Raw genomic sequence first — 16,153 nt, forward strand, 5'->3', positions numbered from 1 at the left:
TTTGACCAGCTGCCTAGCATCATCATAGATTCTCAAGCAATCTGAGCAGAAGGGACACCTGGCAAATGAACACTGCTTATAACTAACTGGGACTTTGGCTCTAAACTTCCAAGGGGCCCCCATTCTAAGATTGGGGCTGAACCACTGGGCCTCTGGTCTAAAACCCTGAATAAAAACAAGAAAATGTCTTCTTATAGACCCAAAGTCAATATTATAATTTTCTATAGTGACAAGAGGTCAAAAAGGATTCACTCAAATGAAAAAATGTCCCAAGGGAAAAAAAGGTTGATCTCTCTACCTTGGGAAGCCACAGACAGTAAGGATAAAGCTGTGGGCTTTGGAGTCAAGTTTGATATGAGTTCAGATCCTGATTTTGCCACCTACTAGCTGGATGACCTTGTTCAAACTAGTTAGTCTTTTAAGTCTCAGTTTCCTCATTAGGACAACGGAGATAGTAATATCTTCCCTGTAGAACTATTGTGAAGAGTAAATGAGATCATCTATGTAATGCATTTAGTACAGTCGACAATGCTCAGTCACTTGAGCATCTGCCTTCCGTTTAGGTCATGATCCCTGGGTCCTGGGATCGAGCCCAGCATTGGGAATCCCTGCTTAGCAGGGAGTCTGCTTCTCCCTCTCCCTCTGCCCCTGCTTGTGTTTTCTCTCTCTCTAAAATAAATAAGTAAAATCCTAAAAAAAAAAAAAAGAAAGAAAGAAATTCATTCTCTCACAGTCCTGGAGGCTTGAAGTCCCAAATCAAGACATTGGCAGGACCATGCTCCCCCTGAAGGCTTTAGAGAAGAATCCTTTCTTGCCTCTTCCTAGCTCCTGATGGTTGCCAGCAGTCCTTGGTGCTCCTTGGTACATGTGAAGCGCTAACTATAATCATTACTAAAGGCTACAACAACTGGCCCAAGTTGCTCATGTCAGGCCTTTTAGTTCATGAAGTCCACACTGATTTCTATTGGAACTTTCTAGAACAAGAAGGCCCTCCCACGTAGGAAGCACCCAAAGACCTTTTCTCACCAGCCACATGAGAGACAAATTCTCCAAAGGGCAAACCAAAGAGCATTCTCATATCAGCCAGACATTTTAACCTAGAAGTTACAAACTGGCAGATCCCATGCCAGATTCTGCCCCTCATGAGTTATCCTTGGCCTCAACATTTTTAAAAATTTGGAATTTGTTGCCCACATTAAAAATCCAAAGATGTTTTTTAAAACCCAAATTTCTGAGTTGAAAAAATCAGAAGACCAGGCAGTATTATGCCTAAATTTTCCTATGACTAGAGTGTCCATATACCATATTTTACAAGCTGGAACACTTTTGTGAGTGAGAGGAGTTTCTGTTAATAATTATGACTGAACAACAGGCATTAAGTGAAACTGCTTGAAGCAAATAGGGATATGTGGTTGGTCACCCTACCCATTACCTCAATGTTCTAGAGCTAAGTAGAAATGAATGCCTGCCTTCTGGCTCTCTCAGCCCCTACCTCCAGGGTTTTGAATTTTCAATCTCCATTATAATACCTTTGTATATCATGCCTAGTAATTGGCCCTTCATCACCACAATCAAACATCTCTGACCTGGGCTTCTATCATCTTCCTTCTCTAAGAAGGAAAGAGTGTGGGGTGAGTCATCAATCAATGCATATTCTGGACTTCATTCACAAGCTATCAGGGATTCTTACAGAATTTCTAACAGCATAGTAACACCTATGTAATGTCATTAATACTTTGTCATCACCCAGTGTCTTATTAATTAGTCCTTCTCTGTGTCTATAGGGCATCCATCATTGGGTTATGTCATATATGTCACAATAATCTATAGATATTGTACGATTCTTGACGTACCCTCCAAATCATGAAAGGATTGGTTTAAGAGGAACATAAAATAATTCTTTGAAAATTCTGAATTTTTTTTTAAAGATTTTATTTATTTGAGAGAGTGAGAGAGAGAGTGCAAGAGGGGGTAGGGTTAGAGGGAGAAGCAGACTCCCCGCCGAGCAGGGAGCCTGATGTAGGACTCGATCCCGGGACTCCGGGATCATGACCTGAGCTGAAGGCCATCACTTAACCAACTGAGCCACCTAGGCGCCCATTTTTTTTTTTTAAGATTTTTTATTTATTTGTGAGAGAGAGAATGAGAGACAGAGAGCATGAGAGGGAGGAGGGTCAGAGGGAGAAGCAGACTCCCTGCCAAGCAGGGAGCCCGATGTGGGACTCGATCCCGGGACTCCAGGATCATGACCTGAGCTGAAGGCAGTCGCTTAACCAACTGAGCCACCCAGGCGCCCCGAAAATTCTGAATTTTTAAGGAGTCCCCATCCAATGAATGGATTATGTTCCAAAAGTTTGCTTGTAAGTTTAGCATAACGAATAAAAAGACATATTGCTATAAAACGATGCAGTCGCCTCTCCACCCCATACACATATACACCCCAAGTAAAATGGACTATATATATTATAAAATAAATACACTATAGTATATAGTATATCTATAGTATAAAATAAATACACTAGTATATTAGTACACTGGGTACTAATCTATCCCTGGGTATTAGTAGTTTGAATTCTGTATGTAAGAGGAAGTATCTTCTAAGTATTCTCTTTTTATTATTATTTGTAAGTACTCACTCTTCAGAAATTCTTGAACCAAGGCCAGTGGTGAGAGAAGTAATTTACTGAGGGGGTTTCTCTTCTTCTGCTCATTTGCATGTGCAAAATGTTTATTCATATAGTATTTGTAAAATAAGCACAATACATATAATAAATGGCAAAGTTCTCTATTACCTAGAATATTTGATATACAGAAATATACATAATACAGAAATATAGAGAAAATGTCATTCCTTGATCAAAGTAGATTATTTGAAACTTACAGTGTGGGATAGGACTATTTAGAGCTGGTGGGTGAGTTGGAAAGAGTACTGCTTGAGGAGACAGGTGACCTTGCTCTGAGTTCAATCTCTGCTATTAACTGTACAACTTTGGGTAAAATAGCTTACCCTCATTGAGATACAGTTTATCAGAAATCTGAATAAAAGTGATAACAGTAATTCATATTTCTCAGACTTGTTTTGAAGATAAATTGAGATAACATATGTGATAGAGCTTCACATACTGTGAAATGCTGTGACAGAATAATAGAAAAGTGAATGAACACTTATTAAGCTCTTATTATGAACCAAGAACTGTGATGGAATTGCTATTATTAACTAGCTACCAATAGTAATTGCAGGGGCAGCAGTGGTATCGTTCCAATTGCCACTCTAAATCTTCCTCTGTTAGATACAAATGAAGAGACCAGAGCATCCCTTCCACTCTGAGCAGAAAACCAATCAGTCTCCTCCTACTGAAAATACTCACAGAGCAGCAGGCTTGTAAACATCCTGCCTTCTGATTTTAATGACAATATTACAATGGAGATGATGCCACATCCTGGCCTACACCCCAGAGTAGGAGTGATATTGACTCATTGCAACTTGTGAATATTATGAAAAGAAATATCTTCTTAAAGAGTTAGAAAATGGCAACATTCAGCCAAACTTGGACTTCATATTTCTATGGGGCAGGAGAAGGAAATGGTCTTGGGTCAAACTAGAACCCATTAATAGTATTATTATTTGATTCCTAGAACTTAAATGGTGTTATCTTGTGTGTTGGTTTGCTACAGATGCCATAACAAAGTACCACAGACTGGGTGGCTTAACAAAAATTTATTTTTTCACAATTCCGGAAGCTAAAAGTCTAAGATCAAGGTCTTGGTGTGGTTGGTTTCTTCTTCTTTTTTTTTTTTTTTAAAGATTTTTTATTTATTTATTTGACAGAAAGAGACAGAGAGAGAGGGAACACAAGCAGAGGGAGTGGGAGAGGGAGAAGCAGGTTCCCAGCAGAGCAGAGAGCCTGACGCGGGGCTCGATCCCAGGACCCTGGGATCATGACCTGAGCCAAAGGCAGACGCTTAACGACTGAGCCACCCAGGCGCCCCGTGGTTGGTTTCTTCTGAGGCCTCTTTCAGCTTATAGATAGCTGTCTTCTCCCTGTGTCTTCACATAGTCTCCCTGGGTGTCTTTACGTGGTCTGTGTGTCTATGCCCTAATCTTCTCTTCCTTCTTCTTCTTCTTCTTCTTTTTTTTTTTTTTTTTGACTTATTTATCTATTTGAGAGAGAGAGAGAGAGAGAGTGAGCATGTGAGTGCGGGGTGAGGGCAGAGGGAGAGAGAGAATCCTGAGGCAGACTCCCCTCTGAGTGTGGAGCCTGATGCGGGGCTTGATCCCAGGACCCTGAGATCATGGCCTGAGCCAAAATCAAGAGTCGACTGCTTACCCAACTTAGCCACCCAGGCACCCTCTAATCTTCTCTTCTTATTGGAACATCAGTCATATTGTATTAGAGCCCACACTAATTCCTCATTTTAACTTAGTACCTTTTTAAAGACCCTATCTCCAAATACAGTCACTTTCTGAGGTATGAGGGGTTAGAACTTCAACATATGAATTTTGAGGAAACACAATTCAGCCCATAACATCTTGTAAGATAAATCAGTGATCTACTTTGTTCTCAAGAAATTTTCCCCATGCTATGTCCTTTATCTTTTCCTTCTCCCCAGTCTTATCCAACCCCCACTACCAAAACCACCTAGCCCCTTCAGTTTCATAGCACTTCAAACACTAATTCATGAATATAACATTGCTATTGACATTGGCAGCTCCATTTCACTGACTTGGTGTTCCAGAAAAGCTTGTGTAGATTAAAATACCAGTTCTCCATGAAACATCTTCAAGGAGTCCTTCTAAAAGCCATTGTTCCTTGACCCACATTCTATGCTTCTACTCATTTTAGTATCTAAGTTAACTCCAAGGTCTATATCAAGACCTCTTGTCTACCGGTCTACTCATTTCCTTAGATTCTGGTTTCTTGATAAGCTTGTTTTATCTTTTAGTCATTTTTCCAGAATGGAACTCTCTTTTTTCCTCTCTTGATTCTTAGTCATTACCCAGAAGGAAATCATTAGAAGTTGGCTTGATCTTGTTCATTCCAGCTAAGCGTATTTGTCTTCATCTATTCACACGAGAGATGTGTGTTTCACCTTGTAGCGCGACTCAGGCTAACTCCTAAGCAAGGCAACTTACAGTCTTGATGCCTTGTTTGCCACTCCATTTGTTCTCCACCCTGAATATACTAGGCTGATGGTTTCAGTGATGTTACATAACAGGGATTTCATCAGCTTTCTAGCTAGTAACATATATGGTTATGTTTGTGACCTCATATACTCTAGGACCATGTAGCTCTCAGACAAAATTTAATTACACTGATGAGCATCCTAAATTGAATATGTCATCAAGCATAATAACAATGTCAAATCTATCACTGGCAAAGGATATCAGTCCATCAGTGATAATCAATTAATATTTTCTAAGGTCTTCGAAACAGAAGCGTTTATAGACATTTCCAGACACCAATAAGAGTTAATAGGATTATTAACTCATAGGACTAGTTTTTCCCTATATTTTCTTCCTTCTAATTTAAGCCCCAGCTATTGAGATAGTTTCAAAATAAAATAGTTTATTTTTTTTAAGATTTTATTTATTTATTTATCAGAGAGAGAGAGAGAGAGAGCACAAGCAGGGAGAGAGGCAGGCAGAGGGAGAAGCAGGCTCCCAATGAGCAAGGAGCCGATGCAGGACTCAATCCCAGGACCCTGGGATCATGACTTGAGCCGAAGGCAGACACTTAGCCGACTGAACCTCCCAGGCATCCCAGAATAAAATAGTTTAAGTCCAGGTACCTAAATGACGAGATAATAGTAGTTCTTCTGATGCTATAGAATGCAACCTCCTCTTGAATAAACTTGAAAGGAGACTTTGCTGAAACAGGTTTGTAAAACTAAGTTTTTTCAGCTTTCACAAGCAGCCACTTCCCAATCCTCTGGCAAGCATGCCACAGGCAGCCTCCCCTATATAAATATGCAGTTAGAAAGATAAACACTCATTAAAGTCCCTAGTGGTAGCATTGTTTCTCAGAGTTCAGCAATATTTGTTCAGTAAGTAGATAAAGAAAGAGATTAGCAATGTTTCCATTGGGCTTTACTCCTTCCTAAAACCAACCAGCCTTCTCCCTAGGAGAAAGACAGTAATCTGTGTGTGTGTTCCAGAATGTCTCAGGACAACTTTCTACTTCAAGAGCAAACCAAACTCCTCACTGGGTACATGCTAAGCCATTCATTTTTTTAGGGCCATTAATTTTAGTAACTTAACAGGTCAGTCCTCCAAAATAATAGGAGTAAATCTGTAGAACAAATTTCCTATTTAAACATGTTAATATAGCTTAAATATTTACACATGAAACTAAAAATGATTTGGGTAGCTGCTCTAATCTCATTTCATAGACTTACAGACTTTCTAAGAGCTTGATCTATCAGTTAGTATAGAAAGAGCTCTGGTCTTAGTTCCAGCTGAATTAGGCCAAGGACTAACTGTATGATCACTGAGAAAGCTGGGCTAGGCTTTCCTTATAAAATAAAGGAGAATGGAGTAGATGAGCTCTAATATCCTTCTGACTCTGAAAATTTATCATACGCTCTTGGGAAAAACAGATCTCATCTTCCTATCTCATAAGGTTTTGGTGAGATCAAATGACAGGATATACTCCAAAGCATCGTGTTGACCATGCAATAGAATTCACAGGTGAGGGGTAGCTGTATTTGCTTTCTTAAGTCAGCATTTGGCAGAATAAATGAAAGAAAAACAATAGCAGAAAATGTTTGCCCCTCCACTTTAAAGAAGGAAGGAAATAATTTTAGATTCTAGAGTTATTTATGGCTCTTTCAGATAGAGATTGGGTGAAGTAATTAAATTTGTCATGTGTTAATATGCTGGTTCTAAGCAGCTAATATAAAATCTTTGTCAAACAAAGCAATACGGTTCTCTTATCTGATTAAAATTTTCAAAATGTTAACAAACTAATCTTTTCAGAAGAGAAATCTAATATTTAGGCATATGTTATTTTCTTTAAACTTTTTCATTTGTTGATTAATTTCAAGTACTTTTCCACCATCTGGGGATACAATGGTGAACAAAACAGGCAGAGTCCCTTCCACCAGGGAGCTTAACTTCTGACACTAGTGAGGGAAAATAAAAATACATGTAAATAAGCTAATAACTATCCCAAATCAGTAGAGGGCTAAGTGCCATAGTAACATTTAAAACAGAGTAAGAAAGATGGGGGAGCATCAAAGAGGGGAAATGCTGTTTTCTATGGACTGGCCAGGGAATACGTCAATGATACAGAATAACAGGAAACTGGGAAGGAACAAAGAGGAAGTCATGTAGAGACAGTCCAGGTAGAGGGAACAGTAAAGGCCAAAGCTCTATGCAATAGAGACCTTGGGGTATCTGGGAAACAGCAAGAAGGCCAGAGTGGTAGAGTAAGAATGAGAGGAATAATTCCCCATTATTTTTTCCAAGGAAAGAATGATCAAACTTATCTTTATCTTAACATCTACTTTAAGTCCAGCAGAAACTTTTTTTTAAGAAAGACTTTATGTATGTATGTATGTATGTATGTATGTATGTATGTATGTATGTATTTGAGAAAAAGAGAGAGTGCACGCACAAGCAGGGCAGGGGCGCCAGAGGGAGAGAATCTCAAGCGGACTTACCGCTGAACGCATAGCCTGACATGGGGCTCGGGGCGGGGCTCGATCCCAGGACCCCAAGATCATGACCTGAGCTGAAATCAAGTCGGACACTTAACCAACTGAGCCACCCAGGCACCCCAAGTCCAGCAGAAACTCTTCATTGAACTTCTTTTGTTTTGTGCCTCAGTTTTTCATTTGTAAACTGGGGATAATAATAGTACCTCATAGGCTTGTGAGAACTAAATGACTTACTAAATATAAAGAATAATTAAGACAGTATCCACCACAGAGTAGACCATGGAGGGCTAGTTTTTATTACTATCATCATCACCTCTTTATTCACAACAACATCAATAATTCAATTTTTTAAGCCAATAGTATTATTTTGTGCCAACCATTAATTATTGGGAGAGTTTCCTTACACGTGTTCTTAGGACGTTAGGTAAGGTCCTGGTATGTGATGACTGAAGCTCAGAGGTTCATGTCATCAAATGTCTTACAGAGCACTGACAATAACAAGGAAAAGAACTGGGGTTTGAGATTTATATGTTAATTTAGGCATAAAATGAATATGATATATGCATATACTCACTTGAGTTTTTCTTTATTTTTTTTCAGTCAATCTTAGTTTCCTCTCCTGATGGCAACACAGAATTCTTGGATGTTTGCAATCTCTTTCATATTCATTTCCAGCATGTGGTCTGAATTGATTCCTTGTTTCTCAATTACAACCATCATAGAATCAAGATTAATAACCTGCTTGGTGAGTTTTTTTCACTTTGGAATCTGGAGCCTTTGTACTCATTGTGGCCTGTCGGGCTCTCTGTGGTTCTTTCTAAATGCTCCTGCAGTGCAGGTTAAGGACAACAGCAAAGACAGGGAAGTCGCCTGCCTTTGGGCCTTCCCTACCTGCTTCCATGATTTCTTCTCTTCTCCCAGGGATGTAATCATTGTTGAGGAGAGTCTGGAAGTGGATTTAAAGGTCATTAATGTAACCCCTGTGCTTAGAACAATGCCTGGCATATTGGAGGTACTCAATAAGTATTTGTGGAATAATTAAACATATGATAGGTCTGGTGGACCATGTTGTACTCTACTAAACAGACTGTCACTGAAGCATGACGGAGAGGTAGAGCACCTGTCTACTGTACTATCCTGTGGGGCTGGATTCCCATCTCCACCTGCCGCATGGAGCATCCGCCTATTATCATCAGGCCCTTCAACTCAAGGCACAGGGTACCCGGGGCAGGTTTTACTTTTCATGGCCATTGCACTTGGTTTCACTAGTTCCAAGAGGTTGAGTAGAGCATATGAAAAAAGAAAGAAAGAAAGAAAGAAAGAAAGAAAGAAAGAAAGAAAGAAAGAAAGAAAGAAAGAAAGAAAGAAAGAAGAAAGAAAGAAAGAAAGAAAGAAAGAAAGAAAGAAAGAAAGAAAAGAAAGAAATTGAAAGAAAGAAAGGAATTGAAAGAAAGAAAGAGAAAGAAAGAGAAAGAAAGAAAGAAATTAGAAAGAAAGAAAGAGGCATCCTGGAAAGATTTTTATTCCTGGGCTCACTGGTCATTCCCTCAACATTCCTCCAGAAAATACTTAGTAGCAGCCCCTTCTGTATTGAACATAGGCCAAAGTAACATAATACTGTAGACCTGTATAGTGTAATTAGTATAAATAAATACAACCAAATAAAATACTTCATGAGAATCACAAGTGGCACAAAAACAGGATTCTATATACCATATAATGTCAAATGGGATGATTGATTTTCAGTGAGGAGAACAGGAAAGCTTCAGAGAAGAGGTGGTATTCTCTTTATCATGGAAGGAATGAAGAACATTTCAATAGGCAGAGTGGTTATGTGTTATTAATAAATACTATAATTATAAAATAGCAATATTACACCATCTGTCAGAAAGTTTCATTATTAATCCATATTAATCCAAATATGTCTCTGAATTTTTGTCTGTGATTCCTTGTGCTCCAAAACTGTGATTCTGAGCCATTTTAACCAAGAAACCCTTATAGGTAAGAACAAGTCAGTTTATAAGGTCATGTGCTGGGACACTATTATAGGATTTGGTCGAGGTATTGCCCTTTCTTCCTTCTTTTCTTTACTACACACATGAGAGATCTGTCCCAGATGACAGATTTCTGATGTTCACTCTTTCTCAGTTAATAATTGTATTTATTTTATTGCAAAAAATGAATTACCATCTTTCTCTGAGAATGCTTTCAAGTATCCTATTTCTCCCGACTAATGACGAAAAGTGGAGACTGTGACAGGTGTTTAATATATTTGAGAAAGATTTAAAGGAAGGATGAGTTTGAGGGATTTTTTTTTTTCAAATTCCCTTCCTATAATTTTGCTCATTTATTCAGCAACTATTCATGAAATGCCTGCTTTGTCTCAGCCTAGACGACAGAAAGAGTATTCCTGGTAGAGTTGTTAAGTGTTATTAATTTATACTCTAACTATTCAATAGAAATGCTGTACTTTTTTCATATATGATGTGTGATCCAACATCTAGATAAAGGCTTTAATTTTGGTTGTTCGTTTCCCCAACAGCGTTGATGAGTCCCATTACTCAAGGAGCATTTAATGGTAAGAAGCAAGAAGCATAGTCGGGGGACATGCATTCAACTAGTATTTACTGAGCCAGGTACTATATATAAAATTTAATGTTATGAGGAGTTTAGTTTTCTGAAAATGACAATCAGTCGAAGATAGAAGAAAGGGGGTCAGTTTTAAAGTTGAGCACAACATGTATTTTTGTTCTGAAAGGGACAAGGAAGGTGTGGGAAGAAGGCAGACAAAGCAAGTTGAAGATCAGTTTGCCCATAGGGAGAAATTCAGTGCCCACCAAAGAAATGTCCATTTAAACAAGAACAGAGGATCTGCTACCTGCTGGACGATACAAAAGGTGCCTTGTGCCTAAGGTTCGCTCCGCCTGTCGCGCCGCAAGCCGCACACGGTGGCTAACACGTCCTGCAATGTTGGGGACAGCCTGCCCGCTGGGGCACCGAGGACAACCCGCGCTCCGCGTGCTGGAGCCGGCAGCCGCCCCCACCTGCTGCAGGGCGCCGGAGCCCCGCCCCCCTCGGGCGCGCGGGCCAATGGGCTGGGCCTCAGGGGGCGGGCCGCGGCCGGGCGGGCGGTGCGAGGCCTGGGGGGCGGAGCGAGCGGGGCGGCGTGGTGGTGGCCGTAGCTGCTGGGGCGGCGGCGGCGGCGGCGGCGGCTTGGCCCGGCGTCCGCGGGCCGTGGGGGATGGGGGCGGCGAGCTCCAGCCCTCGGCGGAGGCGGCGGCGGCCGTGAGTGTTGGGCGGGCGTCCGCGTCCGAGACGCGGGATGGAGCGCCGCGGTGAGTGTGGGGCGGCGGCGCTCGTTCCGGCCGCGGCAGCTGGGGCTCGGGGCTGGGGTCGTCGGCGACGCGGCGGTCCGGTTGCGGTCCAGGGTGTGGGTGGCCCATGCGGCGGCCCCGAGCCGAGGCGGCTGCGGGCTGCGCTGAGGGTCGGGCTCGTGTCCTCTGTGCTGCTGGTCCTCGGGGAGGGGTCCGACGGGGCGAACGGCGCCCCGGGTGCGGTAGGAGCGGAGGAACCGGGAAGGGCGCGAGCATTCGCTGCGCGGACACTTTGGACCCCGGTTGGGTGTCCTGAATTAGGCGACGCCGCGCGGCCGCGGGGGAAAGGCTCGCCCGGCGGACTTTAATCCCATTCCAGGTTCTCCCCCCGAGCGTCCTGCAGTCCCTCTCCCTTTTCTGGCTACACGCCCTCATCGCCTCCGTGCACAGTTCGGGGTTTCCTTTACCCCCTTACCCTATTGGTTTCCTTCACGGGGACTTAACGTTCATCTTCCTCGCTTGGGATCTTTTTGGAAGTTTGGGGGTGTTTTCTGAAATTTCAGTCTGACAACTGGCAAGGATGAGATAAAATAACAGACATCTCGTGTTCCATATCTACCTTTTCTTATCACACTTCACGTCATCTAGGCCCAGGCTGTTTATTATTTGGAGAGGTGGGGGAAGAACTGAAGGTAGAAAAACACTCTCCCTTTCTGAGTGCCTCCACTCAAGCTTCTCTGTCACTCTCTCCACATGACTCCCCTCTCCCTACTCCTCTTTTTCCCAAGTAACTGGCCCTTCACCTCCACCCCCTCCGTCCACCTTTTCCCAAGCCTTGGCTCTAGGACAAGTCCTGTGCTTTGCAAAATGGAATTGACAGGCGGGGGCTTGGAGCTACTAGGAAGACAACGTATCCCTGTGAATTTGTTTGTTTCCCTGGATGTCCCAGGACCCTATCATGGAAACTTGGTGCTGAGGGAAACCTTGGAGCCAGGGGCTCTCCTTGTCTTTGAGCCCATCTGAAATGTCCAGGGTCTATCTCGCTTTTTCACCACCACCACTCTTTGCAGACAAGGGTGAGGTGTTTTTTGTTTATTTGTTTTTGGTTTTTGTTTTTACCACTACCCCTCTGTACCTTGGGGTTTGGGGATTTTTTTGATGTCCTCAGTCTTCTAATATTGGATATTTGGGGAGTATTAAGTGTTTGGTGAAAGTTCCAAGACACTGGTGGAGCCAAAATTGCCATCAAGCTTTTTGTTCCTCATTTCTCTTTTCCTTTCCTCTTTTAGTGGGAATTAGCTTTGCATCTTCATTCCGTTTGGGAAAGGGGTTTTCTCTTCAGAAAAAAGAATTCATGAGTAAAGAAGTCAGAACAAATTATGAGAATCTTGGAGATTTAGATTCCTTTCTTCAGAGATTTCTTTAGGCAGTTTGCCAGAAATGCATAATTAGAAATGCTTCCTGATTGTAGGAACAGAGCAAGTGAGGAGCCCTGACACTTAAAATTCATTAGCTTTATGGTACAAGTAGCTCTGGTCTCCTGATTCTGAGAAGGGTTTGAGAGTGAACTTGAAGGAAAGTAAGGTAGGCCTGGGTAGAAAATGTTTCAGTCCCCAAATTGGTAAGAAATAGAACTTTGGCTGAGATGAAGAAAGCACTGTTCAGCAAATCAGTGGTGGCTGGTCGTTCCTACTCTGCCCATCTGCCTAAAATAGAACATCCACCTAAATTATCGGTGCCTTCACTTCCCAGCTGTAGAAGCCCTTGACCTAGGAATGTGGGCTTCTACAACCACTGCTGTTGGTCCCAGGAGTCAGCACTATGTTGAACAAAGCTCACACCCAGAAGGCCCCCTGGAAGGATTTGCATTCCTGTGCCATTGGTGATTCATTCAGCGGTCACCCTGATACTTTAGTTTCATCCCACTGTATGTTAGACAGGGTCCTGTGGAAACTTTCATAGGTAGTTACAAATTGATAGGGCCCAAGGCATAATATATTGGGTTACCCAGGAAAGCATATTGAATGTCCTATAGGAAAGTAGAGGGATGATTTATTTTCAGTGGAGGGAATGAAATGAAAAGACTTCTTGGAAGAAATGATGTTTTGTGTGAGATTGAAATTAAGAGAATAATTTCAGTAAGCACAGAAGGCAGAAAGGACCTTCTGGACAGAATTGCTGGTTATCTGTAATGCATACCAGGATGTTGATCAGCTTCCGTGATTCTGCTTTGAAGGCTATTTTGTTTGTTTTTCGTTTCCTACCTCAGCTCCAGATGATGATGAGCCACAGTACATAAGGACACATGGATGTGTAAAGAAACAAGGAGGTTTAAAAGGAAAGTCAGGAACACGTTTTGGTACATGAGGATTTTCGTGGAGTGTTTACCCTTCCTTCTTTATCTTTATTATTACTCTGATAAGCAAAATAGCCTTTTGCTTATACTGCCTCCTTAGATAAGAATTTTTCTTTTTCTTAGAAAATGTTTCAATATTTGTCATTGGGAAAGTTTTCAAATACCATAGTCTTCCTTCCCAAGAAAGAAGATGGAAAATAGTTTGAAAAGTATTAAGGAAAGGAGTCAGTTGAGTTTGAAGGACTATTCAAATGTAACATTCTGTAATTTTATAATTTATTTATCTAATATTCATTGAGCACCAGCATGCTATCAGATTTTTATACACTTTGAGTGAGTTTTGACAAACGTGTACACCCATGTAATCACCTCTGTAAATCAAGATCTTAGAACATTGCCATCACTCCAAAAAGTTCCCTCGTGCTCATTTGGAACTCCCCCACCATCATACCACAACCCCTGTCCCCAGGCAACGATTCATGCTTTTTGTTACTAAAGATTAGGTTCATCATCTTCTAGAATTAATGTAAATGAAATTATACAGTATGTATTCATTTGTGCCTGGCTTCTTTCATTTAACATAATGCTTTTGAGATTCACCCATGGTTTTTGCTATCTCGTGGATATCTATTGTTAAATAGTATTCCATTTTAAGGCTATGTCACAATTTGTTTATGCATTCATCTGTTGATGGACCTTTGGTTTTTCTCCAGTTTTTGACTATCATGACAAAAAGTTGCTGTATACATTTATGTACAAGTTTTTGGATGAACATATGTTTTCATTTCTGCTGGGTTGTATGGTAAATGTATGTTTAATTGTTTTAAGAAACTGCCAGTCTCTTTTCCAAAGGGGTACTTCATGTAGCAGCAATGTGTGAGGGTTTTAGTTGCTCTATATCCTACCCAAAATTTGATATTTAATTCAAGCTAAAATTAGGAATTCTCATAGATATTTAGTGGTATCTCATTGTGGTTTAAATTTGCATTTCCCTGATACTGATGATGTTGAACACTATTTCATGTGCTTATTGCCCATTTGTGTATCTTCTTTTGCAAAGTTTCTGTTCAAATATTTTACTCATTAATTTATTGGGTTGTTTGTTTCTTATTGAGTTGTAACAGTTCTTGATATAATTTGGATACAATTCCTTTGTCAGATATTTTCTCCCAATTTGTGGCTTGTCTTTCATTTCTTAAGTTGTTTTTCAAAGAGCAGAGATTCTAAATATTGATGATGTCCAGTTTACCAATGTTTTCTTTTGTGGTTCTTGCTTCTTGTGTCTGTTTGAGAAATTGTTCCCTAGATTTTCTCCCATGTTTTCTTGAAAGTGAGGGATTCTCGAACTTTTTCTTAAAGGACTAGATTATAAATATTTTAGGCTTGTAGACTATAGCACCTCAACTATTCAACTCTGCTGTTGTAGTTCAAAAGCAATTATTGACAATACATAAACATTTAAGAATGGCTGTGTTTCCCCCCAAACTTTTATTTATAAAAACAGATAGCTGCCCCCTCTGAATCCTGAATTTAAAAGGCTGATAGATTTAGATTATATGTTTAGGTCTATGATACATGTTGAGTTTAATTTAAGGTATGCTGTGAAGTAAGAGTCCAGGATCATTTGTTTTTCATATGGATATCAACTTATTTCCCCATCATTTACTGAAGAGACTCTTTTCCCCCATTGAATTACTTTGACACCTCTTGAAAATCAGTTGACTGTATATATGTGGTTCTGTTTCTGGACTCTATTCTATTATGTTGATGCATGTCTCTAAATCAATGTCGTGCTATTTTGATTACTGTAGCTCTGTAGTTGAGTTTTGAAATCAGGCAATGTAAGTCCTCAAACTGTTCTTTTTCAAAACTGTTTTGACTGTTCCAGTTCTTTCCCATAATCATATATATTTTACACTCAGCCTGTCAATTTCTACAAAAAAGCCAGGAGGAATATTGTTTAGGATTACTTCAAACTGTTGATCAATTTGAGAGAAATAAAAGTTCTAACAGTATTGAGTCTTCCAGTCCATGAACATGGTATACTTATTGATTTATTCACTTCTTTAATTTCTTGCATTAGTGTTTTGTAGTTTTAAATTTAAGATCTTGTATGTGTTTTATTAAATTTATTCCTAAAAAGTCTTGTTTTTTGATGTTATTGTAAATGGTATTAGTTTCTAAAATTTTATTGTCTAATTGTTTGTTGCTAGTATATAGAAATAAAATTGAAGTATACTGACTTTATATTCTGTGACCTTATAATATTCATTTATTAGTTGTAGTAGCTTATTTATAGGTTCCTTAGGATTTTCTAGGTATACAAACATGTCAACTTGGAATAAAGTGTTTTACTTTTTCCTTTTCAATCTAAATGTGTTTTATTTTTTGTCTTGTTCTATTGTACTGGCAGAGACCTTCAGTAACAATATGAATCCCTATCTTAAGAGGAAAACATGGTCCTTCATCATGATGCTAGCTGTAGATTTTTTGTAGATGCCTTTTATCAGGTTGAAATTATTTTCTGTGCTGACTGCTTTAATCATGAATTGATGTGGAATTTTGTCAGATGGTTTTTCTCTATTGAATATTAAAGTAAGCTTGCGTTCCTGGGACAAACCCTTCTTGGTCATAATGTATTATCCTTTTTTATATATTATTGGATTTGACTTACTAATACTGCGTTAAGAAATTTTGCCTAAAGTTTTCTTTTAATATCTTTGTCTGATTTTGTTATCAGGGTGATGTTGATTTCATAGAATGAGTTGGGAAGTGTTCCTGCCTCCTCTATTTTCTGAGAGTTTTTGTAGGATTATTTTATCTG

At 40.1% G+C, this 16,153-nt stretch overlaps 1 protein-coding gene across 13 annotated transcripts in view; it reads right to left on the reverse strand.

Annotated features, from left to right (window-relative positions):
• LOC129045712 (atherin-like) overlaps positions 1-11,662 on the reverse strand; it is a 49,330-nt gene extending 37,668 nt beyond the window's left edge. For 5 of the 13 annotated variants that reach the window (XR_010410839.1, XR_010410837.1, XR_010410834.1 and 2 more), the window contains exon 1: positions 10,538-11,658. Coding sequence is in view for 1 of the 13 variants with exons in the window: in XM_064588790.1 (XP_064444860.1) it covers positions 8,589-8,605; positions 10,538-11,408 (888 nt within the window). In the remaining 12 variants the exon portion in view is untranslated. Of the gene's footprint in view, positions 1-3,699; positions 4,159-5,790; positions 5,959-8,550; positions 8,606-10,537 lie in introns of those variants that run through there. The other 8 variants (XR_010410842.1, XR_010410836.1, XR_010410843.1 and 5 more) reach the window with 6 other exon arrangements.
• Positions 11,663-16,153: the final 4,491 nt, after the last annotated feature.

This window comes from Mirounga angustirostris, unplaced genomic scaffold (genome assembly GCF_029215605.1).
Source record: "Mirounga angustirostris isolate CCGP_5_RB_7025 unplaced genomic scaffold, mMirAng1.0.hap1 SCAF_4, whole genome shotgun sequence".
NCBI classification, from domain to species: domain Eukaryota; kingdom Metazoa; phylum Chordata; class Mammalia; order Carnivora; family Phocidae; genus Mirounga; species Mirounga angustirostris.